The sequence below is a fragment of the Oryctolagus cuniculus genome, chromosome 1, assembly GCF_051225735.1.
Source record: "Oryctolagus cuniculus isolate XC-2025 breed Fujian yellow rabbit chromosome 1, ASM5122573v1, whole genome shotgun sequence".
NCBI classification, from domain to species: Eukaryota; Metazoa; Chordata; class Mammalia; order Lagomorpha; family Leporidae; genus Oryctolagus; species Oryctolagus cuniculus.
This window is the reverse complement of record NC_142867.1, coordinates 17,388,153-17,415,957: the sequence shown is the minus strand read 5'-3', so window position 1 is coordinate 17,415,957 and position 27,805 is coordinate 17,388,153. Positions and strand designations below refer to the sequence as shown.

General features: G+C 38.2%; 2 protein-coding genes across 2 annotated transcripts; one reads left to right on the top strand and one right to left on the bottom strand.

The window, feature by feature from the left end:
• The first annotated feature begins 6,908 nt into the window (after positions 1–6,908).
• LOC100358408 (olfactory receptor 4C12-like) lies at positions 6,909–7,817 on the top strand. The gene has a single exon (XM_002709111.3). It carries the CDS (start codon positions 6,909–6,911, stop codon positions 7,815–7,817), a length of 909 nt encoding a protein of 302 aa, XP_002709157.3.
• A 6,669-nt stretch (positions 7,818–14,486) lies between these two features.
• Positions 14,487–15,874, bottom strand: LOC100351057 (olfactory receptor 4A47-like). Its single transcript, XM_002708879.3, has 2 exons — positions 14,968–15,874; positions 14,487–14,554 (listed from the first exon to the last, which is right to left on the bottom strand). Exons 1-2 carry the CDS (start codon positions 15,872–15,874, stop codon positions 14,487–14,489), a joined length of 975 nt encoding a protein of 324 aa, XP_002708925.3.
• Between the last annotated feature and the right edge of the window lie 11,931 nt (positions 15,875–27,805).

Below are 27,805 nucleotides of genomic sequence, written 5' to 3'. Positions count from 1 at the left end.
GCTCAAATCCCAGCTCTGACATCTTACTCTAGCTTCCTGCTAATGCTGACCCTGGGAGGCAGGAGGGATGGCTCAACTAATTAGACTCCTGCCACCACATGGGAGACATAGATTGCAATCCTGGCTCATGTCTTTGGCCTTGGTCCACCCAAAGTCATTGCAGGCATTTGAGGAACAAAAAGAGAGCTCTCTTTCCGTATCTCTAATAACATGTCTAAACAATTAAATAAATTAAATAAAAACCATCAAGATCAAAAATGAAGCTATTAAAAGTGAACAAGCTATCTTTAAAATTTTTTATTTATATAAGATAAGCAAATTTTAAGTATTTCATATATACAGATTTCATAGCATAATGATACTTCCCACCATACCCTCCATGTCTCCCACACTCCCACCCTCCTGCCTCCTTCCTTTCTTTCTTTTTCTTTCTATTTTTACAATGACACACATTCAGTTTATTTTATAATCACAAGCTTAACCACCCACTAAATAAAGAACTCAACAAATAGTAAGTAGAAATACCACTGTTCCTCAAGGCAAGGGCTATAAATAATAATCAAATCCAAAAATGTCAATTTCACTCAATTACTTTTTTTTAAGATTTATTTATTTATTTGAAAGTCAGAGTTATACAGAGAGAGGGGAGGCAGAGAGAGAGAGAGGTCTTCCATTTGCTGGTTCACTCCCCAGATAGCTGCAACGGCCGGAACTGCGCTGATCTGAAGCCAAGAGCCAGGAGCTTCTTTTTGGTCTCCCACACGGGTGCAGGGGCCCAAGGACTTGGGCCATCTTCTACTGCTTTCCCAGGCCATAGCAGAGAGCTGGATAGGAAGTGGAGCAGCCGGGACTAGAACCGGCGCCCATATGGGATGCTGGCACTTCCGGCCAGGGCGTTAACCCACTGCACCACAGCGCCAGCCCCTCAATTACTTTTTTAGTACTCGGTATGGGAAACATTTTTGTCTTTTTGAGACTGGCCTATTTCAGTAAGCCATGTTTATTGAAGCTCAATTCACAATAACTAAGATATGGAATCAATCCAGATGTCCATCAACTGATGACCAGATAAAGAAAATGTGGTATACATGCTATGAATACTACTAAGCCACAAAAAAAGAATAAAATCCTTTTTTTAAAGAAACAGAATGGATGGAACTGAAAACCATTATACTTAGTGAAGAATGATCTTAATGGACATGAATCTGTAAATTTCTTTGAATACTATGGGCATTTTGGAGATATTAATTCTTCCAATACACAAACATGATATTTTTTGGTGTCTTCTTATATATTTTTAATGTGGTGTAATTTTCATTGTAGAGATCTTTCACATACTTAGTTAAATTTATTCCAAGGTATTTACATTTTTGTAGCTATTGTGAATGATATTGATCTTACAAGTCTTTTGTTAGCCATAGCATTGTCTGTGTATGTAAAGGCTAATGATTTCGAGTTTTGATATTTTATCTTTAGCAAACACTTTCATGAGTTTGCATAGTCTCTTAGTGGAGTCTTTTGGTTTCCCTATATGTGTGATCGTATCATCTGTAGTCAGGGATAATTTGAATGTTTCCTCTCCCATTTGTATACTTTGATCCAGCTAAAACATCTAGAAATATATTGAATAGCAATGGTGAGAGTGAGTAATTTTTTCTGATTCCAGATTTTAGTGGAAATGCTTCCACTGTTTCCCCATCCATATGATGCTGGCTGTGTGTTTGTCATATATTGCCTTGGTTGTGTTAATGAATGTTCCTTCTACACTCAATTTGCTAAAGATATTTATCATAAAAGATGTTGCATATTATCAAATATTTTCTCTGAATCTATTGAGACAATTATCTGATTTTTATCCTTCAATTTGTTTGTGATGGATCACATTTATTGTTTGTGTATGTTAAACCATCTCTGCATGCCTGAGATAAATCTCACTTGGTCCAGATGAATGATCTTTTTGATATGTTATTGGATTCAATTTGCTAGTATTTTTTGAGGATTTTTGTATCTATGTTCATCATGGTTATTGGTCTATCGTTCTTTTTGTTTGTTGTATCTTTTTAAGGTGATGCTGGCCTCACATAAGCAGTTTGGGAAGATTCTTTTCAATTGTTTTGAGTAGTTTGAGAAAATTTGAATTAGTTTTTCTTTTTTGAAAAAGATTTATTATTTATTTATTTGAGAGTAAAGTTACAGACAGAGGTAGAGAAACAGAGAGAAAGGTCTTCTATCCACTGGTTCACTCCCCAAATGGTAGCAATGGCGGGGGCTGGGCAGATCTGAAGCCAGGAGTCAGGAGCTTCTTCCTGGTCTCCCATGTGGATGCAGGGGCCTAAACACTCACACCATCTTCTACTGCTTTAGGGCATAGCAGAGAGCTGGATTGGAAGAGAAGCAGCTGGGACACAAACGGTTGCCCATATGGATGCCAGTGCTGCAGGCAGAGGCTTAGCCTATTACACCACGGTGCTGGCCCCTGGAATTATTTCTTTAAAAGTTTAGTAGAGTTCAGCAGTGAAGCTATCCAGTTCTGGGATTTTCTTTATTGGGAGAGTCTTATTACTGATTCAAGCTCTGTCTTGGTTATTGGTCTATTTAGGTTTTCTGTTTTCATGACTCAGTTTTGATAGATTGTATGTGTCCATGAATCTATCCATTTTTTTCTAGATTTTATAATTTTTTGGCATATGGCTGTTTGTAATAATTCCTGGTAATTCTTTTATTTCAGTATTATCTCTTATAACATCTCATTTTTTATCTCTGGTTGTATTATTTTGGGTCTTCTATCTTTATTTTTGTTTTGGTTAGTGGGGCTAATGGTGTATCAATTTTGTTTAGTTTTTAAAAAAAGTGGCTCTTCATTTTACTGATCTTTTTTGTCCTTTTTGTTTCATGTTTTTTACTTCTTGTTTAATTTTAATGATTTCTTTTCTCCCACTAATTTTAGATTTGGTTATGCACTGTTGGCTGGTTTAGTTCCCAAAGGCTTCAGTGAGGAGAGTGTGGGAACTGGGAACACAATTCATGTCTCCCAATGAGGTTGGCAGAAACTCAATCACTTGACCCATCACTGCTGCCTCCCAGCATTTGCATTGATAGGAAACTAGAATCAGGAGCCAGACCTAGAAATTGAACCCAAGTATCCCAACACAGGATGAGGACATGTTAACTACTAGGTTAAATGCCTACTCCCTCAAATCAGATTTAACTGAGTACATAAGTGACTAGAATTTCATGTGTGCGTATCTTAATAATAAATGTCAGGAATGTACTCAATGCTCTAATCACTGAACAAGACTATTTTCAGTTTCTAAAGTTCTTAAACTATGTTGCTATACTGCAAGTGTCCCTACAAGTATTTTTGTTCTTTGACATTTTGCTGTTTCATCAGGATAGAACCAACCTGATAATGATTTAATTTATTTAATATGATCTGTGTTCCAGTTATCTTTTGTGATAATAGTTAAATCTAACTTTATTTGTTGCAGATAAATATAAAAAAGACAAAATGTAAATTGTTTAAATGTTATTCATCAATGGTGCATAGTAGTAGGAGGAGATAAGTGTTTAGTTGACATTTTGGCCAAAACTCCTGACTGTAATTCCTCCCTTGAGGAAACAGTGCAAAGAATGTCACCCATTTATATAAGGCTAGTGTTTCTCTGCTGTGGCAGCTAAAGGAATTGAGAAATCAGAACTGTGAGGATTTCCAGGTGGAGCCAGTCTCAAAGGTAATGCTTCTGCTTTGCATATGCTGAGACTAGACATGAGTCTTTACTGATATTTTGAGAGAAAGAAGCTGGAGTCTTAAGGACCAAAATTTTGTGGCTGTGGTCTGAGCACTGATGCTCTAAAAGTGCTTGGAAGAATTGGCTTCAGGTTGTTTCCAAACCAGGTGACCTTTTATTAGCAGCTTATGTTTGATAGTTGGATTTGCTTTTGTAGTTTTAAAAAATGGCTTCCCAGGACTTAGGGCCCATACCAACGCTATCAGGCTATCTATATAAAAATTCCATAGACATGAGAATGAGTTAGAACTTGAACTTAGGCCGGCGCCGCGGCTCACTAGGCTAATCCTCCGCCTAGCGGCGCCGGCACACCGGGTTCTAGTCCCGGTTGGGGCGCTGGATTCTGTCCCGGCTGCCCCTCTTCCAGGCCAGCTCTCTGCTGTGGCCAGGGAGTGCAGTGGAGGATGGCCCAGGTGCTTGGGCCCTGCACCCCATGGGAGACCAGGAAAAGCACCTGGCTCCTGGCTCCTGCCATCGGATCAGCGCGGTGCGCTGGCCGCAGCACGCCGGCCGCGGCGGCCATTGGAGGGTGAACCAACGGCAAAAGGAAGACCTTTCTCTCTGTCTCTCTCTCTCGCTATCCACTCTGCCTGTCAAAAAAAAAAAAAAAAAAAAAAAAAAGAACTTGAACTTAGTCCACTTCCAAAGTCCAAATTCCACTGAAATAAAGAGAATAGGTCTACTATCTCAGGATTGCTTGTTCTGTGAATAAGTTCTGACGAGCTTTAAAAGTCTTAGAACTGCAGGATGAGTCAAGCTCTGGACAGTGGGAGAAGCATGGTTTTCTTCCTTTCAATTTTTACCTGAGATTCTTTCCTATAAACTTTTTTTATATAATTAATTTAGAGTAAATTAACATTCTTTCTACTTTAGTTGCACAAGACTTGTGTTGAAGAAAATTTTAACAATCATTTTAATTGTTGTTGAGCCTACAACAAAATAGCTGGTAAGTCATTCATTTATAACCTTCAAACATAGAGCTTTTTTTCTTACCAGTTTGAAGGTAAGGGCAATCTATGACATTTACTTGTATTTTACTCTGATCTTAATTCCAAGGGCCACAATCAGCCCATAAGTTTGATAAAAATTTTGGATTTCAAGTGCAACGTAAGTTTGACATATTATAACACATTTACTTGAAAATCAGCCTTCTTAAAAAGTAAAATTTATGAATTGTTTGTCTCTTGAGAAAAAGATAAATCTTCCTTAGATGCCTTTGTCTTTTTCTTTTTCCTCTTCACTTTTTCTCTCCTTCTTTCTTTGTTTCACCATCTCTTCATCCATTTTCCTCTCATTTCCTTTCTTCTCTTCTAATCTCTTCTTCTTTCTCTCATCTCTTCACATGCAAAACCTTTCTTAGGTCTCTCTACATGCTTTGTAATTTATAACATTGGCAACTACAACAGATACAAAAATGAATATATGAGCATTTATGTAAATAGTGAACTTGTTTAATAATACCTGGAAATCTCCACACTTAGTCTTATGAGGCATATTTGGAAGGAGTAAATTTTGTATAAGTTGTATTTAAGGAAATGCACATGGAAATGGATAAAAACTCCAACAAATAAGAAAGTAAAATAAACAATAAAAAATCTTTATGTAAAGGATGCTTTTATTCTCTTTTTAAAAAAAATCTGATAACCTCCATTTCTGAAATTTTTTTGTTTCCCATGTTTTCTTCATTTGGTCAGCTTAAGTTTTCAGATTCCTTGTCCTTTGTTGGTGTTTAGAGATAATTTAAAAATTTTCTTTAATGATATTTCCTTGAGAACAGTGACACTAGAAAGAGCAATATTCAGAAATAATTTTTATCTTCACATCAATCCTAAGTATAGGTAATTTTGACAGATAAAAAGATGAACACAAAAGATGTTATACAAAAAGATGTTATACAAAAGGTATTTAAAGGTTTATGAAAAATGTTATCATTAAAAATTATGCATGCATTCCATATTTTTACATAAAAATAAATTTATCTTCTACTTACATTTCATCCATGAACTTTTTGAAATACTTTCAGATTTTTTCCTTCTCTCAGTAAATATATATATATATTTTTTTTTTTTTTGGACAGGCAGAGTTAGACAGTGAGAGAGAGAGACAGAGAGAGAGTTATAGACAGTGAAAGAAAGACAGAGAGAAAGGTCTTCCTTTCCCGTTGGTTCATCCCCAAAATGGCTGCCGCAGTCGGCACAGCGCTGATCCAAAGCCAGGAGCTGGGTGCTTCCTCCCAGTCTCTCATGTTGGTGCAGGGACCCAAGGACCTGGGCCATCCTCCACTGCTCTCCCAGGCCACAGCAGAGAGCTAGACTGGAAGAGGAGCAACCTGGACTAGTACCTGGTGCCCCAACCAGGACTAGAACCCAGGGTGCAGGCACCACAGGCTGAGGATTAGCCAAATGAGCCATGGTGCCGGCCTTCAGTAAATATTTTTATCAGTATTTATATTTTGGCTACTGCTGGGGATGCAAAAATAAAGAAAACCAAAGTTGTATTAAAGCATGATTTTTGCTTTCAAGGAACAATATCATAGAAAGAGGAGCATGAGACTATGTGGCCAGCGCTATAATGGACATTTATCACAACCTATGAGGCTGGGAGGAGGTAGCAGCACCATTTTAAGTACTGGGGAAACTGAGAAGCTTCCAAGCAAAGTGGCACAGAGCATGGCTCTGTCTTTGAATCTTTCTGTATGGCCTAAAATTACCAGAACAATTTCGATTTTTCTCTGGGCAGTGTACCAAGTACCTACTTGAAGATGGGATATACATATTTATATTTCTAAATATGTTGCATATATGGCCACAGGGAAGATTGACTTTGAAACTTTATGTATGGTATTTTCTCTTTTGAGTTAAGAAATTACACTTTTTTTTATACTGTAGAAGATTTTTAAAAATCAGGAAATTAAGAACAAAGAGATACCATCTACATTGTCACTTGTAAAATACACAAAATAAAACTGTTGTTATGGTGTTGCACTTGTTTTCCTTCCTGTAAGACTATACAAATAAGACAGACATGGATTTATTTCTTTGCTAAGTGAAAGTCTCATTGTTACAGATGGTTGTGTCTTTGTTTTTCAGAGCAATCTAAGGTCACTTGTGTTGAATTATCATGAGGATGCACAATGTATCTGAGTTCATCCTTCTGGGCTTGACCCAAAATATGGAGCTCCAGAAATTGTCATTTGCTGTGTTTTTAATTGTCTACCTGGTCACCTTAGCGGGCAACCTACTCATCGTGATCACCATCAGCAGCAGCAAAGCCCTTGAATCCCCCATGTACTTCTTTCTGTCTTACTTGTCACTTATAGATGGCTGCTGTTCCTCATCCATGACCCCTAAAATGCTAGCTGACGCTCTTGCTGAGAGAAAAACCATCTCCTTTCAAGGCTGCCTGACTCAGGTCTTTGCTGAGCATCTCTTTGGTGCTGCTGAGATCATCCTTCTCACGGTGATGGCCTATGACCGCTATGTGGCCATCTGTAAGCCTTTGCACTACATGAATATCATGAACCGACAGGTGTGTAGCCTCCTTGTGGGAGTGGCCTGGGCTGGAGGTGTCTTCCATGCAGCTATTCAGATCCTTTTCACAGTCTGGCTGCCCTTTTGTGGTCCCAACATCATAGACCATTTCATGTGTGACTTGAATCCTTTACTGAAACTTGTCTGCATGGACACCCATACCCTTGGTCTCTTTGTAGCTGCCAACAGTGGGTTCATCTGTCTGTTGAACTTTTTCCTCTTGATGGCCTCTTACGTGGTCATCCTATGTACTCTGAAATCTCACAGCTTGGAGGGAAGACGCAAAGCCCTCTCCACCTGTGTCTCTCATATCACCGTGGTCATCTTATTCTTTGTTCCCTGCATATTTGTATACCTGCGCCCAGTGACCACCTTCTCCATTGACAAAGCTGTGGCTGTGTTTTATACCATGATAACTCCTATGTTAAACCCTTTAATCTATACCCTCAGAAATGCAGAGGTGAAAAATGCTATGAAGAATCTCTGGGCCAAAAGGTGATTACAATGAAGTAATTGTAAACTATAAAAATCGTAAATCCTTCAAAATGTGAAGAGAAAAGAATACAATGCCTAAGATTTTGGGCTAAGAAAACAGCGTATGGAAAAGTATGTTGACACTGCAACATAAACTCTTTGAGGGAAGGCTTGGGTACTACATTATTTATTATTTAAAAAACTCCTGGAGCTGGTGCTGTGGCACAGTGGGTTAAAGCCCCAAACTGCGGCGCTGGTATCCCATATGGGCACCAGTTCGAGTCCCGGCTGTTCCACTTCTGATACAGCTCCCTGCTAATGTGCCTGGGAAAGCAATGGAAGATGGCCCAAGTGCTTGGGCCCCTGCATCCATGTGGGAGACCTAGAAGAAGCTCCTGACCCCTGCTTTTGGACTGGCCCAGCTCCAGCTGTCGTGGTCATTTGGGGGAGTGAACCAGTGGATGGAAGACCCCTCTCTCTCTCTCTTTCTCTACTTCTCCCTGTAACACTTTCAAATAAGTAAAAAAAAAAAAAAAAAAAAAAAAAAAAAAAAAAAAAACCTTAAAAAATAAAAACCCATTTAAACTTTTTTATTGTCCCTTTGGTTGCTAAACTTTGATGTACCATCAGAATCAGTTAAAGTTCTTGCTGAAATGAACATCCCTAGGACGGAGCTCTAGAAATCTCATTCAGTCGGACTGCTTGTATTGGCCTATCTGCATTTTAAAGAAATGATTCGATGTTTCTAAACAGATGAGCTTTGAATATATCCTGAACAATAATGGCATAGATTAGGCTTGATTCTCAGCCTATAATGGATCACCTATTAAGGAAATACCATTTTATTAAGATAATCGAAAATGAATCTTGATGTGAATGGAAGGGGAGAGGGAGTGGGAAAGGGGAGGGTTGCGGGTGGGAGGGACGTTATGGGGGGGAAGCCATTGTAATCCATAAGTCGTACTTTGAAAATTTATATTCATTAAATAAAAGTTAAAAAAAAAGGAAATACCATTTAAAATATTTTTTGTAAGAGAATCTTGAATTCTCAACTTTTCATAAATCAGACAATGCAAACTCACTATTTTCGTAATTGTATCTCAAAAAGAAGAATCCTGTTAGAATAGAATTGTTATTGGGTATGTATTCTTCAACTGCTGTTTCTGTACAATCTAATCTTTTGTCACATCTGGCTTCTCTCTCTATGCCTCCACAGGGAAAGCTTAACGTATATTGTAGCTGCACTTTTTTGATTAACATTGATTATTATAATCTTACCTGGTAATTCGTGCTGAGAACATTGTTTTAAGAATTTTGCTGGGTGAAGATGACTGCCATTTTTTTTTTTCTGAATGTACATTTTGATGGAATGGGTGACAGGGTTTAGTATACTATCTTGGTTAAAAGCATTGTTTCAGAATAAAATAATCCCAAGATCCAAACTGAGTTTTGCATAGATACTATGGACATAGTAAAACCATTAAGGTTGAGTGAAACCTTAATGATATATTTTCAGGATCAATTAAAAATCTTTGTAAAATGCTTATTAACACTGAATGCTAAAATGCTCTTAGCTCTTATGAGCATTCTTTGTCATTTGTCTCTTTAATTATTATTAGTTTATCTTTTGGACTTGGAAGGGATGACACATAATATCCCCATCCCAGCAGAGATGAATAATACTCTAAGCTGACTGGAATTATGGGTTCTATGGACAGGAGCACCTCCTGACATGTGTGGCAGTTACTGTACCACTCTCTCCTGGTTTTGTCATCTCTTCTGGCCCTGTGGCTTCTAGTTTTGAGGACTGACCAATCCATGAGCCTGATTTTTTATCAACAAATCCTCTTTTAAAAGATTTAATGGTGTCTTCACTCTGACTCTGAGGTCAACACAGCAGGCAACTAGAATATGAACGAGCATTTGTTCAGAGTAGGACATTTGTTCAGAGGAGGTAGTCGATGCAAAGGTAAGGGCAGGTTCTGGCATCAGATTCCCTAGGTTTCAATGTGACCCAGGAAATTTATTCAACCTAACTGTTCCTCATTTACTTCAACTGCAAAAAATCATAAGGAAGGCACTTATTTCATAAATTCCATTTGTGACATTTCAATGAGTTAATGTTTCTTAATTGGTTGTAACAGGACAAGGTACCAAATAGACATTATAAAATCTATATTTTAAAGATTTATTTATTTATTTATTTGAGAGGTAGAGTTACAGACAGTGAGAGGAAGAGAGAGAGAAAGGTCTTCCTTCTGTTGGTTCACTCCCCAAATGGCCTTAGCGGCTGGAGCTGTGCCAATCAGAAGCCAGCAGGCAGACGCCTCTTCCCAGTCTCCCACATGGGTGCAGGGGCCCAAGCACTTGGGCCATCTTCTACTGCCCTCCTGGGCCACAGCAGAGAGCTGGATTGGAAGAGATGCAGCCAGGACTAGAACTGGTGCCCATGTGGGATGCCGGCACCACAGGTGGAGGATTAACCTACTGCACCCTGGTGCCGGCCCCTAAAATTATTTTTAGAGGGAAAAATATTGACTAGTGCTAATGTAGCTTCTGGCTGGGACCCATTTTTCCTATATCTCTTCTGGAACTGGCAGGATGACCATTTTATCTGGATCAGGACTGCTGTTGGAGCTTGCTGTGGTCTCTGTATCCTTGGGTGAGAAAGACACTTCCTGTGTGACCAATCCTATATCACTAACTTTTACCTCGAACTTTAAGCAAGGAACATTATTACTTTTAGGATTATTGGCCTCAGGAAGCCTTGTGAGCATAGAATTTTGAATGCTGTGGAAGCAGCTGGGCACAGAGACAATAGAAATCCCATATGGGTGCTGGTTTGTGTTCTGGTTGTTCCACTTTGATCCAGCTTTCTGCTGATGTACGTGGGAAAGCAAGGGAAGATGGCCCAAGTGCTTGAGTCCCTGCAGCCACGTGGGAGACCTAGAAGGAACACCTGCTCCTGGGTTTGGCTCAGCCCAATTCTGGCCATTGTGGACATTTAGGCAGTGAATCAGAGGATGAAAGATCTCTCCCTTTCTCTTCTCTCTCTGTCTCTCCTTCTCTCTCTCTGTAACTCTGCCTTTGAAATAAGTAAATAAATCTTTTTTTTTTTTTTTTTGACAGGCAGAGTGGACAGTGAGAGAGAGACAGAGAGAGAAAGGTCTTCCTTTGCCGTTGGTTCACCCTCCAATAGCCCCCGCGGCCGGCGCGCTGCGGCCGGTGCACCATGCTGATCCGAAGCCAGGAACCAGGTGCTTCTCCTGGTCTCCCATGGGGTGCAGGGCCCAAGTACTTGGGCCATCCTCCACTGCCCTCCCTGGCCACAGCAGAGAGCTGGCCTGGAAGAGGGGCAACCGGGACAGAATCTGGTGCCCCGACCGGGACTAGAACCTGGTGTGCTGGTACCACAAGGCGGAGGATTAGCCTAGTGAGCCGCGGTGCCGGCTAGTAAATAAATCTTAAAAAGATATATATTCTTCCTTGGTTAACATTGCTTAATCAAACCACATTGAAAATAATTGAACTATGTTTTGTGACTTGAGTAGTTTATTTTACATTGAATTTTAAATAATTCATATACAAATAAGCACAATTATGAAAGAATAATGAGGAACTGTTAGATGTGTTGGTAATCAAAACATATCCTAGATCAAATGTACTTATTTTTTAAAAGATTTATTTATTTATTTTAAAGTAAGAGTTACACAAAGAGAGGAGAAGCAGAGAGAGAGAGAGGTCTTCCATCAGCTGGGTTACTCTTAAATTGGCTGCAATGGCCGGAGCTGTGCCTGTCTGAAGCCAGGAGGCAGGAGCTTCTGGGTCTTCCACACGGGTGCAGGGGCCCAAGGACTTGGATCATCTGCTACTGTTTTCCAGGCCATAACAGAGAGCTTGATCAGAAGTGAAGCAGCTGGAACTTGAACCGGCACCCATGTGGGATGCTGACACTGGACACTGCAGGTGGCAGCTTTACCCGCTATGCCATAGTGCCGGCCCCTAAAATACACTTATATATTGTGTGTTATATACAGATCAACTGATGACAGGATAAAGAAAATATGGTATATATACACAATGGAATACTACTTTGCATCCATTTTGTAAATGGATGCAAAGGAGACCATTGTGCTTAGTGAAATACGCTAGACCCTAAAACACTAACATCGCATGTTTTCTCCGATTTGCAGTATCTAATATATAAAGTGAAAAATTAATGTATATAAGTGATATTGACATCTTTGTATTGTATTATTGTTTATAGCACTTGTCTATACTCCTGCAGGACAGTGGTATTTCTATTTTTACTTGTGAACACTTTATTTATTGGAGGATTAAGCTTGCTTATAAATTAAATTAAAATGTTATCTAAAAGCTTAAAAGAAAAAAGAAAGTGGACGGAGGGAGGGAACAGGGAAATGTTACATCCTTAGCATTGTTTCTATGTACTACATGAAATCTGTTCTCTTCATATCGATGTTTTTTTTTTAAAGAGGGAAAAATAAACTGCATATAAATGGAAAAACATAATTATTGATTCTGAGTTGTAAATAAGTGTGTGTGGGACTTTTGAATACAATGGAGTTGGGACTTCAAAGTAAGGATGCATAATAGAAGTATGAAAACATTTATTTAGAAAATTCAATGTATCCATTTTAATTTCTTAATGTCAAGATAAATTGCAGATGGGTCAAAATTTAATGTAAAATATACATACTTGAAAGTACTAAAAACCAAACACTAAAACTAACATAGAAGGGTAGATATTTAGCACAACCACTGAAGCACCTCATGGGACACCAACATCCCATGTCTGGTTGCCGGGGTTCAGTCTCAGTTCTGCTCTCCATTCCCTCCAGCTAAAGATCATCCTCGGAGGCAACAGGTTTAAGTTGCCTTGGGTTTAAGTACCTGGGTCCCTGGGTAAATGGCGATGGAGTTCCTGGCTCCTGGTTTCAGCCTGGCCCAGCCCCGGCAATTGTCATTTGAGTAGATGATCAGTGGAAGGGAGATGTCTCTTTGTTTTTTTTTTTTTTTTTTTTTCTTTCTGTCTCCTTTCTTTTCATGTAGAAAAATATTATGGTTTGAATGAAATACGGATGCCTTTTTAAAGAAGATAGAAAAACTCAAATAAACCATTGATAAATCTGATTAAGTATTTTAAAAAATTATACATGGCAAAAATTATCTGTGGAATAATTCAAAATAAAACTAAAATCCAGAAAAAATATATAATGGTAAAATATACAATAGTTTAATTGTAACTATTCATATTAGCCAATATGGAGACACTAGTAATCATAGGGTATAGGTAAAATACATAATATATAATTAACAGATAACAATTCCAATCATTTAAAGCATAAATATATGGTTAAATAAATTGTATTTAAAGAATTTCATTTAGCATAATGATATCCAGCATAATCTATTTTGTTGCAAATGTCAGGATTTCATTTTTTTCATGACTGAATAATATTCCATCTTCTCTGTATGCCACTCTTTCTTTATCCAATCATCAGTTATGGTTTTAATCTGTATGTTTGGTCTTGTGAATTGAGCTGCTATATATGGGTGTGCAGATATCTCATATACTGATTTCATTTTGTTTGAATATATTCCAAGAAGTGGGATACCTGGGTTGTAATGCAGATTTTTTTTTTAGATTTATGAGGAATCTCCATACTACTGTCTCTAATGTTTGTACCAATTTGCATCTGTACCAACAGTGTATTAGGGTACCTGTTTCTCTACAATGTTACCAGACTACAAAGGCAAATAGCACATGTTTTTTCTTATTAGTGGAAGTTTTATAGAGGGAGTATAAAAAATGATTTGGATGTCACATCGTTCAGCATATAGTTAGAAATATTACTTCACTGAATCCTAACATATATTTGACAATAGTCTCCTCTTTTCCCACTTTATGACCATTGTCATAAAATTCTCACTTTGTGATATTAATACCTTTTAATAAAAATGAAATAAATGTTTTCTCTCTACCAAAGTTAAATAAGGAATTTCAGTTACCATATACAGATTAAATATAATGTGGCTAATGAAGTATACTGTCATATATCTCAAATATTTGCTAGATACTTATAGAGAATGTGGACCAACAGAAGCACTCTTGATGGCTGTGGGCAAGAGTGTAGTTGGTACAACCTCATGGATGGCATTTTGTTAATAATTATGAATACAACATTTTAAATACATATACATTTGAGTCCCAAAATTCTACATCTGGGAACTAACATGTCTAGGAACACATTCTAAATGACACATAATAATAGTAATATTATTTGTCAAATAGAAAGATTGGCAACATGAGGAAAACCAGATCCAGAAGCACTAGTACACATAAGAGAGTGTTGTTATATGGGAATATCTGAGAAGAAATAGGCTTATATGGAATGATAACCAAAGAACCTGAAGATTTTGAGTGGTAATACCTAAACTTTTATAGACAGAGACATATAGATATATAGTTGGATGTAACTATACTTACGTTCACAAATTTTACTGTTTGAAGAATTGTAAGAAATAGATTATAATGAATGCTCTGTGAGTAGCACTGGATGACCTTAATGAAAAATTGATGGAAATTTATCCTTTATTTATACAATTTTGTATGTATGTATTTATTTTCTTTACTATATTTATAATTTGTTTTATTTTGAAAATGGAAGTGTCATATGTTAAATATTTTGTATAACAGAAATGAATTTGAGTAAAAACGAACTTTGTCTGTTGCATTAAAATGTTAACTAGTATAATAAAATATCAATAAATTAAAGCATAATAACTATAATTAAAACTAATTCTCAGGAAGAAATTCAAGTATTCTTTAATATAATAATGATTAAATAAATGTAATTACAAAATTTAAAATCACTAATTCATGAAGTATTGCTAAGGAAACAGAGTTGTATTACACTATGCCTTCCTAGGTGAAATAATATGCAAAACAATTAGAGATTTACTAAAGAAAGCAGCAACTTACTTATAGCCAAAATGTAATGTTAATTCTTTATAGATGATTAATACAAATTCTGTGACGGAAAAGAAAATATAAATCAGTTTTCAAGAGACTGGTAGGTCCAAGGAAAGGAGCCCCAAAGACATCTATCTTTGTGGAGAAAGGTAAATTTACGGATTATTTGATATGGCTTTTCTTCTCCAGAGCTTCTTCATGGCATTTGTCATCTCTGAGTTTCTCAGAGTGTAGATTAAGGGGTTCAGCATGGGAGTTATGACTGTATAAAACACACTCACTAATTTGTCAATGGGGAAGGTCCTAGCAGGTCTTGCATACGTGAAAATGCAGGGAACAAAGAAGAGAACAACCACAGTGATGTGGGAACCACAGGTCTGGAGAGCTTTCCGTCTCCCTTCCTGGCTAAGGTTCTTTAAAGAGTTCCAGATGACACCGTAAGAGATGAGTAAGAGCAGAAACACAACAGCACAGATCATGCCTCCATTGGCTGCCACTAAGAGACCAGTGACATAGGTGTCAGTACAGACAAGTTTCAGTAAGGGGTACATGTCACACATATAATGATCAATGACATTGAGGCCACAGAATGGGAGCCCATAAATAGTGCTGAGTTGAATGACTGAATGCAGAAACCCTCCAACCCAGGACACTACCAGCAGCACAACACACACCCATTGCCTCATGATAACCAAATAGTGCAAGGGCTTACAGATGGCCACATAGCGGTCATAGGCCATCGCCAACAGAAGAAAGACCTCTGACCCACCAAAAAAGTGTTCTGTGAAGAGCTGAATCATGCAAATTTTTAAGGATATGGTGTTTTTCCCTAAGAATAAGTCTGAAATCAATTTGGGGGAAATGACTGAGGAATATATGACATCCATAAAGGATAAGTTAGCAAGAAAGAAGTACATTGGTGAGCCCAGGGCCTTACTGACAGTGACAGTCACTACAATAAGCAAGTTTCCCACCATGGTCAAAATGTAGAAGAGCAAGACTATGATAAAAAGAATTTTCTGTTCCTTTGGATTCTGTGTGAGGCCCAAGAGGACAAAGTAAGTGACATTGCTCCTTGATTCCATCTATTCTTTGTAGGTGTTCATTTCTTTTATTAGAAACTCTTAACCTACAAAACAAAGAAAACATCCTTCTTTAGAAGTATTTTCCTCTTAATCTTTATCTATTCATAGACTGAAATAATTCATAGGGATCCTCTACTGTAATTGACATTGGGATTACCAAGCTAATTAAAGCAAGTTGATCCCTACCTAAATGATGTGATATATAATATAGACAAATAAAGTTCAATTACATATGTGTCATTATAAATATATTTACTTGTGTTGTGCTATGAATTCTGTGTTGGAACTTTCAAATCCACTGGGATCTTGAAAGTTTTTCAGAGAAAACAATACTTTAGATTCATTAGTTTAAAGTAGAAGTGGGACAGCAGAAGAGAATGGGTTGAAAATTCTATAAACATATGCAGCATGCATAAAGCCACAAGAGACTAACAAAGACTTACTCAAGGTAATCTACAAATTACCAGTGAGTAGAATAAATTACAATGGTCAGATTGTACTCACAAAATACCGTACTAGTTTCTCATGCTCATATTTTAAACAATGATTGCCTTTCCACCGCTTTCCAATAGCATGTTTCCCAATTTGAGACCTCAGTTACAAGCATGTTCATACTAATATTTCTAGCACATCCTGCTTGTTACAATATGGAAGTATGTATTCTCTGCCACACTAGGTGTCTTCTCTACAGTCCTCCTTTTTCAGAGTCCTCGCTGGGTCACCTCCTCCTGTCTGTTTCTGCCAACAGTCTCCTCAAGGCAAACTGTTTCTGCATCTCCCCATTTTCCCACCCCAAAGCCACTTTCACAGTCCTAGAAATTTATTACATGAACTTAGTTCCCAGTACCAAAAACTATATTTTTGTTATAATTAATGTAAGAAAGTAGCACTAACTGGATATCTTAACAGGAATTTGATGTCTCAATTCTGCTTAGAAATTCACAATCAAATCATAGACTGGGTTTCCTCTGATGACCTGTTCAAAATCTCTCTCCTTGGCTTGTAGATGACCAACTTTGTGTTCACCTGGTGTTTGCACTATATCCAAATTTACTTATCTAATAAAAATACCAGTCATGTTGTCTGAGTTCCATCCTAACTAGATTACTCTTGTGAAATCTTATCCACAAATAAGGTTTTGGAGTTTAGAATATCAAATCCTGAGTTTGAACATTAGGAGACACAAGAAGACCACAGGTGTACCACGTGATATGATATATGGCTGATAAGTATCCTTTCCCCATGCCTTACCGTCTCACTGAAATCTCTTTAGTGCCTTTACTTGAATTTTCCTGTTCTTACTAATCTGTAAAAGCTAAGACACTATAAAATTGTGTGTCCTACAGATATCTCTTGCCTACTTTTCAAATTCCCATCTGCAGCTATCTAAGTGACATCTCCAGATATTAATTTAGCATTTATGAAATTAAAAATCAGTTTACAATAAATATAGTTTATCTTAGTTTTGTTCAAGCTAATGAAAAGCACCACTTCCCATGTTATTGCTCAGGCAAATACTGGCAAGTGTCCTGTACTTTAATCCTTTCATATTACCCTTTCATGCATTTAAAAACTCCTGTTGAATTTATTTTCCTAATACACTGTAAATATGATTATTCTCATTGTACTCTGTAGGTACCTGGTCTATTACAAAGCTTCCTGCCATGTATACCTAGTTTCATTAGGACCTTAAGCAGTATTTCCCTGACCCATTCAAAATAGTCATTTTAATCTAATACCACATCACTCTAAAGTTCTATGGAAAATTCATATAACATACTGAATAAAATACAATCTACCTATTTTGGTCCAAGAGCCCTTTGATGGCTGCAATACACCTGCCAAAACCCATCCGTGGAAATTCTCCATGCTCATCTGTGCAAGCCTTTTTACTACTCCTCAAATATCCAAAAATACTTTTCCATCTCTTTTATTCCGTCTATTCTGCGGTAGCTGCTAATTTCAGAGATCAGAAGCAGACATCAGGACCTGGTTAGTATTGTATAAAGGCATACAGTAAGCTCAGTATTTTATGTATTTATTCATCCAAGAACTGTTTATAAAACACATATGTTGTGTTATCCCGATTAAATAAGGTAAACTCTGGCTACACTAAATGACTACTAAAGCATTCAAGCTCAGGGTATAAACCTGGGGTTATGTGAGCAAGGAGAGAAATTCTTGCTGCCTGAGGAATCACCTTTTCACTATGAGTCTCCTATATTTCCAGAAGGAAGAATAACTCAAGAAAATAAAATGATTGCTCACGTAATTTTTAATACATTCACGACAAATATGTAAAATTGATGTTTTGCCAGCAGAAGTCTTTTCAACATTTCACTGTTTACAAACTCAATAATATATTTTCCTATGTAATGAAAAATTCACACAATTATGAAGCCTGGCTTCTAAGTGCTAAAGTCTTACCTTTTACCTCCACTCATGCACATAAAAGCTAAAAGACTGTATTATTACTTGAGAATATATTTGAAATCATATTTCTATGTCTACCCATTTTTGTGCAGAGTCCTGAATATTTCAGGTAACTATTACTTGATTTGAAAATCTGTTTCAAAGAATTTTCATGGTGAAAAGAGAAAAAAATAATAATTTTCCATGTTAAGTTAATTTGACAAGAATTCAAATAAAAAAATTCCCAAGTAAACATAAGAGTATAACAACCTGCCTTTCTCATAGGGATATTTTTCTTTCACAAGTTCTTTTCTAGTAACTTTAATAAATAAAGAGTAACTACCATTCAGTGATTTAGCCCAGATGTTTGCATAATGTTGGTATGCCCAAATAGTCAGGCTTGAGATTTGCAAAGGGCATTCATATGTCTTTCTTTTTTGAGATCTTGCTTTAAATCTCATACGTATCTTCTGAAATAGTTGTATCAGTTCCTAAGACGATAGCATCTTCAACCCGGCAGCGGTAAAAATCATTGAAGATTTTATTCCTTGTAACCACAGTAATCATGAGTCCTGTGATTGGAACATGTCTAAGGCAGACTCTTGCTTAATTATATTCATGGAGATGTTTCACAAGTTGATATGTAAAGATATATTAGATAAAACTCATATTCAGAATCAGGAAAATATAACAAGGAACAAATTACAGCTTTAGCATCATGATAGGACAAGTGTCAATGGAGAATAGAATGCAGCCTCAGTTATCTCATTCCAATAATGATGTTAATTTATCTCTTATCTCCCCGTTTCACCTCAGTAGAATTGTTTCTGCCTACTGGCGTGAGGTTGGATATATCTTAAAAAAGATTTACTTTGCTTTGATAAGTAATTATTTATTTTAAAATTTAAGAGCCACTATTGTTTTTCCAGGGTCCACCCTATGAGCTGAGGATAAAATACTTAGTAAAACAAGGTGAAAGTAATACATAGTCTTACCTGCATTGACTTTGTATCTTGTAATGGATCCAGGAAACAAAAATGAGAACCACTTAGCAAGTAATAACAATCTGTCATCAATACTAATGAAACAATCAATAGGGCATTATGGCAGAAAAGAAGACAGAGAGACCACTGTGAATACGTGACCAGAGAAAGCCTTTCTGACGGTGATAGTTAAGCTGAATCCAAAGGATGAAATGCTGCACCCTTGTGAAACCCTGTTAAAGGTGAAAACTCCGACACTGAAAAGGGTTAGGGAAGTGAAGACAATGCAAGTTGGTTGTAGCTCAAGGAGGACAGAAAATGCAGAGAAAAGAAGGTGAGGTTAAAGAGATAGCAGGAAGCAAACCTTGGAGACTACAGATCAGGCTTTCATTTAAAGTTCTTTCCAAATGAGGGGAAGGGGAACTTCCTGTTACTGGTCCATCATGTAAGGAACTTAGAGGATAGGTTGGCATTCTGCCATCACAAGTTGTAGAAAGCCAAATAAACAAACAAAAATATCAGCAACTCTTCTTACATCCTTCTGAGAATTGAAGTCATAGGATAGGCTGCTTCCCCTCAAAACTGCAAGTACGGAAAATTCCATCTCCCTGAGCAGGAACCCACAAGCAGAATCTCCCATGGCACTGGGGGAGGAAGAAGGAAAACTTGAACTGCTCAGTGTAGACAAGCCTGAAGCATAAAAATCCAGGGGAGCCAGTGCCAGGAGTGCCCCACTTCTGTGGTTTGAAATGTTTTAGTGAATTTTTAGGTGAGGTTTAGATGGTCCTCACAGTAAATATTGGAGAAATACATTCACCTATAGGGAAAGGGGAAAGGAAACACACGAATGAAACACCTCCATATTCTATTTTTTCTTAACAAAATTGACCTGCAAGAGACATGATTTTACTACAGCACAACCTGGTGTGGCTTTAGCAGGAACTGAACCTACCCAGGACGAGTGAAATATCTTTCTGAAGACTCATCCAAGGGCTTCCTTTAAAGGCAGTAATTACAGTTATCTGAGTTACATTGTAATTTATACCCAAAGGCTCCGCTTCCTAATATTGTCTGTTGTTGGCTGATGCTGTGGCAGCGTAGGCTGGGCATCCCACATATGTGCCAGTTCATGTCTCAGCTGCTCCCTTCTGATCAGGCTCTGTATACGGTCTGGGAAACCAGTGGAAGATGGTTCAACTGTTTGGACCCCTGCACCCACATGGAAGACCTGGAGGAAGCTCCTGGCTCCTGGCTTTGGATTGGCCCAACTCTGTCCACAAACAGAAGTTTGGGGAGGGAACCAGTTGATAGAAGACCTTTCTCTATATCTCTCCCTCTCTCTGTAACTTTACTTCTTAAATAAATAAATACATAAAATCTTTCAAAAAATACTGTTTGTTGGAGGTTCTGATTCCAACATGTGGACTTTAAGGCTACAAAAACATTCAGTCTGCAGCGCTTTCCAGAACAGAAAGCCCAGGTCTGGAGAGGTACACAGGTGAATTATTATGTTTTAAAAATGTTTTATATTTCTGCAATTTTTAGGACTATAAACAGAAATCAAATCTCAAAATCTCAATTTCGCTCATATACTTTACTGTTTTTGGTACTTTGTATGTTGGTTACCACGAGTCAGGGAAAACATGGTATTTGTCTTTTGGAGACTGACTTATTTCACTAAGCTTAATGGTCTCCAAGACAGAATGGAAATTCTTCAGAAATCTGAAAATAGATCTACCATAAGACCCAGCCATTCTGATTCAAGGAATTTGACCAAAGAGAATGAAATCAGCATATGGGAGTTATCTGTACCCCCAAGTATAAGGCAGCTCAACTCACAATAGATAAGATATGGAATGAACTCAGATGTTGATCAACATGAATGAATAAAGAAATTCTGGTACAAATATATGATGGAATACTATTCAGCCATAAAAAAGAATGATATCCTGTCTTCACTAAAAATGGTTGAAACTTTCTACAATTTTAAAATTTTTTTAACTTTTATTAAGTAAATATAAATTTCCAAAGTACAGTTTTTTGATTACAAAGACTTACAATGAAAAGACATGTTGGAAGCAACGTATATTACACCAAGTGAAAGATGAAAATCTGAAAACATTACATATGATACAGTGCCAACCGTATGACATTCTGGAAAATTCAAAACCATGGGACAGAAAGATCAGTGCATTGCAGGGGTTGAGACAAGAGACATATGAATACATGGACCACAGAGGAATTTTTGGTCAGGGGAACTATTCTGCATGATACTAAAATAGAGGATACATATCATTATACACTTTTACACCAAAAAATAACCCTAATGTAAACTATCAACTTTGCATGGTATTGATGCATTAATACAGTTTATCACTTGGAAAAGTGCACCGCCACTGGGTGCAGGATGTTGATAGTGGTTCTATGGGTTCAATGCACCCCCGAAACAGTGTATTAGAAACGTAATCTTCAATGAGACAACGTTGAGAGGTGATTAGATCATGAGGGCTCTGGCAGTCAGGATTGATCATTTCCATTTTCGTGGAGTAGGTCAGCCTCCACAGGAATGGGTTCCTAATCAGACTGAGTTCAGCTCTCTCTTGCTGTCGTAATCTTGCCCAGCCTGCCCTGCCACTTTTTGCTGAGGGATGATGCAGCACAAAGGCCCTGGCCAGATGCTGCTGATGTGTTTGTTGACTTCCCCATCTCCTGAACAGAGAACCAAATAAATCTCAGCTGTTGATGAATTGCTCAGTCTCAAGCATTCTGTTATAGCAGCAGAAAATGGCCCAAGACAGTGAGCAAATCTGTGCATGTTGGGGACAGAGAGTATGTGAGAACTCTCTGTGCCTTCTGGTCAAATTCCTGTGAAACTGAAACTGCTCTTCAAAAAGTTTGTTGTTTCAAAAAATAAAGAAAATGGGACATACATCCAGTAAAATGAGGATTAGCTAGATGCTCCAGGGACATATGTTTAAAGTTGAGGTCTAGGAAGACAGAGACATAAGGTAGGATAAAATTATCTTACCATCAAAAATACTTTATTTATTTGAGAGGTAGAATGACAAGAGATGGCAGGAGAGATACACACAGAGACAGAGATCTTCAGTTCTCTGGTTCACTCCCCAAATGCCTGCAACAGTAAGGACTAGGCCAGGCCCAAGCCATGAGCCAGAACTCCACGGATTCTCTCTTGTATGAGTGGCAGGAATTCAAGTCTTAGGCCATTATCTGCTGACTACAAAGCGCATTAGCAGGAAGCTGTACCATAAATGCAGAATTAGCTAGGACTTGAATCAGGCACTATGTTATGCAGACATACTAATCGGTGGCTTAATCTGTCATGCTCCAATGCCAGGCTCTGTTATTAACCTATCTCAGCATAGTCCATATGGATTTTAAATAGGATTGCAAATATTTTGGAGAGAAGTAACCAGATTTAGCCTTCTTCTTCATCATTTTGTAATCTCATTTTTCTCGAAAGAGAATAATACACAATGCAGGAAGGTATGATAATACTATAACTCACTTTGTATCAAGTGCTTACTAGTGCCTGAAACACAATAGGTTGCAATGAACTTTTTGGTTTGTATTTTTAAAAAATGACAGTTTTAACTGAGATTGACTGATTTGCATCTGGTATCAGAGGACATCAGATATGTTCATAATGGTATGGTTATATACACATATGCAAAATGTAAACATGTCGCATGTTCATGGATTGGAAGACATAGTATTGCTAAAATATCCATACTACCTAAATGGATGTACAGTCTAAATGCAATCACTATCAAAATGTCAGAGTGTCAATTGTTAAATCAACAACATGAGTCACTGTGCCCTTACTCCCCATGTAGGATCACTGTCCTTAATGTGTTGTACTATGTGAATTAACGGTATAACTAGTACTCACACAGTACTTTATACTTTGTGTTTCTGTGTGGGTGCAAAGAGTTAAATCTTTACTTAGTATATACTAAATTGATCTTCTATATATAAAGATAATTGAAAATGAATCTTAATGAAGAATGGGGTGGGAGAGGGAGTGGAAGAGGGTATTGTTGCCAGTGGTAGGGTGGTTATAGGGGGAAAATGCCGTTATGATCCAAAATTTATACTTTGAAAATTTATATTTATTAAATAAAAGTTAAAAAAAGAAAAAAAGTCAATGACATTTCATGCAGAAATAGAACAATGATTTACAAACTTCAGTTGGAACCACAAAAAACTTAGCCTATCCAAAATAAAGATAATAAAGTTGGAAGTGTCATATTCCATGATTAAAAGTTATATCACCTAGTCCCAGTTGGGGCACCAGGTTCTGTCCCTGTTGCTCCTCTTCCAGTCCAGCTCTCTGCTGTGGCCCGGAAGGCAGTGGAGGATGGCCCAAGTGCTTGGGCCCTGCACCCGCATGGGAGACCAGGAGGAAGCACCTGGTTCCTGGCTTCAGAGCGGTGCAGCGCGCCGGGCTTAGCAGCTATTTGGTGGGTGAACCAACAGAAAAGGAAGACCTTTCTCTCTTTCTCTCTCGCTCTCTCTCTCTCTCTCTCTCTCACTGTTTGACTCTGCCTGTCAAAAAAAAAAAAATAGTTTTATCACAGGGACAGGTGTCTGTCCTGGAAGTAGGATGCCTCTTGGGTCACCTGCATCCTCTATGGAAGTGCCTGGATTCAGATCCTGTCTCTGCTTCCAATTCTAATTTCTTAGTAATGTGAGTTCTAGGAGGCGGCAGGTGATGATTGAAGTAGTTGGGTCCTTGGCAACCCTGTGAGAGCTGTGGATTGAGTTCCCAGCTCCCAGCTTTGACAGGGAAGCTCCAGTTGTTGTTGACATTGTTGTTGACATTGTTGACATGAGAGCTCTCCCCCTTTCTTTCTCTCTCTGTTTCCCCGCTGCAAACAAATTAACAAGCAAACAAAAAAACTTAAAAAAGGAACCCTTGTTAACTGGAATGCTTCTGAAATCTATGGCAATGAATTCAAATAGAGAATTTTAGATCATTTTAATAAATTAGCCAGGTTCCTAGCTAATGACACAGAGTCAACTGTGGTGGTTTAAATGGAAGTGATGATTATATGCAATTCAGTAGCTTAAAGAATCTCTGGAAGAGTTAGATTCAGAGTGTGACACGAACTGCCACAGATAATGTTCAACAGCACGTTTGTCATGATAAGCACACCAAGGAGATGCCGCCTGTGCTAAAACTATGGCCATTCTGCTACCGGCAAAACTCTAACGTGCTGCTGCCTGTGGGGAGCAACTGGGACTAGACTAAGTTACTGGAATTAAGACTTATTCTATGCATCTGCTCTCCCACAATATGGCGCTGAAAGGGAGCAAACAACTTCTACACAGCTGCCTCCAGTTCGACCAATACCCTGCAGGAACTGATCCTGCTCCTGACTGGAGGAGAGCAGCGTACTCGGCGTGTGGGTAGCAGAGTTGGGATTGGTGGAAGAGGACTATAAAGGAGGAGAGAGACAACACGCACCAGGAACATCTAAAGGGAACATCCGGATAACATCTGAGCAGCCCCCGAGAGAGCCGGCCGGCAGTGTGCCGCTCCCCCGCGGAAGTGGGGAAAGTGGCAGGGGGAGCCGCCCTTCCACGGAGGTGGAAGGGACGGCAGCCTATCCGGGAAGGACCAGCAGCAAACCCGGGAAGGGCTGAGCAGACAAAAGAACAGCGCAGGGTCTAGTGTCGTTCCTCCACAAAGAGGGGGAGTGACAGCTGCCTCTCTGACCTCAGAACCTCTGACACTCAAAACCTAAGCCCCAGGCAACTAATTCCCAGCTCTCTGAAGTGTATAGATGCCCAGGCCACAGACTTACCTCCATGCGGCAGGGGGAAGGGGAGCTTCAGTGACTAGTATCCTGTGTTAATGCAATGGATTCATACATTCATGTGCTGAGACATTGCAGCCGCCATACACTCCTAATTTTCACTATAGCTGTGGATGGGATCTCATAAATGGGATAAACTCAAAAATAGTTGTTTGTTCCTACAGAAGTTTAGGCATTCATGTCTTTAACTTGCTCATAAAGAAGAAAGTTAGAGGGGCCCATGTTGTGGCGCAGCAGGTTAAGCTGCTGTGATACTGGCATCCCACAGGGACATAGGTTCATGTCCTGGCTGCTCCGTTTCTGATCTAGCTCCCTGAGATGTGCCTGCGAATGCAATGGAGGGTGATCCAAATACTTGGGCCCCTGCCAACCACGTGAGAGACCTGGAAGAAGTTTCTGGGTCCTGACTTCAGCCTGGCCCAGCCATGTTTGTTGTGGCCATTTGTGTAGTGAACCAACAGATGGAAGATTCCCTCCCTCTTCTCTCCCCATCCCTCTGTCTCTCCATCTCTCTCTGAATCTCTGCCTTTCAAATAATGAAATAAATCTTTTTACAAAAAATAAGAAAATTAGAAATAAGGGACCATGAAGGAAGGGGATGAAGAATATAAGAAAATTACTGACACAATAGATAATCACCAAATTATTTCTAAAATTTTTTACTGAGTATCTGCTGTCAGAGCAATTGTCTATGTGCTTATGTAGAAATATGATAAAACAAAGTAGTCCTTAACTTTATGGGACCAGCATAACAGAGTATATGATTTGATAACAAATCATTAATTTTTAGATATTAATAGATTTCCTCAATTAAATTTGTTGGTGATCTATTGCACAGTAGTGTGACTATACTTAACAATAATGCATATTTAAAAATGTTGTCCAATGTGAATTAATGCTAAAACTAGTACTCAAACAGTATTTTACACTTTATGTTCTGTGTGGGTGGAAACTGATGAAATCTTTACTTAATATATACTAAATCCATCTGTATATAAAGATAATTGAAAATGAATCTTGATGTGAATAGAATGGGAGAGGGAGCAGGAGATGGGAGGGGTGCGGGTGGGAGGGAAGTTATGGAGGCGGGGAAAGCCATTGTAATCCATTAACTGTACTTTGGAAAATTATATTTACCAAATAAAAGTTTTTTAAAAAAAGATTTTGGATGTCTCCCTACAAGCAAATGATTTATTTTTGAGATGAGGGTTGTCTTGATTTTATCATCACACAATGCATACATACGTCAAAACATCACATTGTACTCCAGAGATTCATGAATGCTTATCATCAATTAAAATATAGTGAATACTATTCCCTTCACATACACACAAACACACATAATTTTTCATGTCACATCTTGGCTCTTATGAATAACAAGGCAGTGGACTTGTGGATGCGAACATGTAGAGATTTGTCCAGTTCTTATGTGTTAACTAAAAAAAAAAAAAAAAAGATAACCAAACAAATTTTTTATCTCACATTTTGGATGTTATGAATAACATGGACACACACACACATAAATCAAGTTTAAATCTATTTGATTTGGGTTGCAAATATTTTCTCCCAGTCTCTAGGCAGCCTTTTAACTTTTAAAAGATTTATTATTTATTTGAGGTGCAGAGTTACAGGTAGGGAGAGGGAGAGACAAAGAGAAACATCTTCTATCCCCTGGTTCACATCCCAGATGGCCACAATGATCAGAGCTGGGCTAATCTGAAGCCAAGAGCCAGGAGCTTCTTCCAGGTCCCGCATGTGGTGCAGGGGCCCAAGCACTTGGGCTATCTTCCCCTATATTCCCAGGTCATTAGCAGGTGGAGCAGCTGGAACTCGAACCGGTGTTCATATGGGATGCCGTAGGCGCAGGCAGAGGTTTAACCTTCTATGCCACAGAATTGGCCCCTGCAGCCTTTTAATTTTGTGGAAGATTCACTTTGATATGCAGAAGTCTTTTAGTTTTATTTTTTGTATGGCCTGTGATTTGGTGTCCTTAAAATATCTGTGATAAGACTAACCTCAAGGTGCTTTCTCTCTGTTTTCTTCTAGAGGTTTTATTAATTTAGATCTTACATTGAGATGTATAATTCATTGTGAGTTGTTTTTTGCTTATGATGTAAGATTTGGCTAAATTTCATTCTTTTGCATATGGATAACCACTTTTCCCAACATCAACTATAGAAGAGAGTATCCTTATTTTTTTGATCATTTGTTCTTCTGTTGAAAATTAATTGATTTTATATAATAAAAACACATATATGTATAAACATGTATATATACATTTACATGTATGTATTTTTTGATTTTTGCTCATTTGTTCATCTGCTTAAGATTAATTGATTATTTCTTGCCTTTTTAAAAGATTTATTAATTTATTTAAAGGTAGAGTTACAGCAAGACAGAGGCAGAGAGAAAGAGAGAGGTCTTCCATCCACTGGTTTGCTCCCCAAATGCTCGCATCTCCCCAAATGGCCAGAGATGCGGAGATCCAAAGCAAGGAGCCAGGAGCTTCCTCCGGGTCTCCCACATGGGTGCAGGGACCCTAGGACTTAGCCCATCTTCCACTGCTTTTCCAGACCATCAGCAGGGAGCTAGATTGGAAGTGGAGCATCTGAGACTTGAAATGGAACCCATAGGGGATGTTGGCACTTCAGGTGGCAGCTTTACCTGCTACACCATGGCACTGGCCCTTCCTG

Coding starts and splice junctions, on each gene's coding strand:
- LOC100351057 (XM_002708879.3), bottom strand. CDS start 15,874: ATGGAATCAAGGAGCAATGTCACTTACTTTGTCCTCTTGGGCCTCACA. Junction 14,555..14,967: donor GAAGAAGCTCTGGAGAAGAA/AAGCCATATCAA, acceptor CTAGTTAACATT/TTAATGCAACAGACAAAGTT.
- LOC100358408 (XM_002709111.3), top strand. CDS start 6,909: ATGAGGATGCACAATGTATCTGAGTTCATCCTTCTGGGCTTGACCCAA.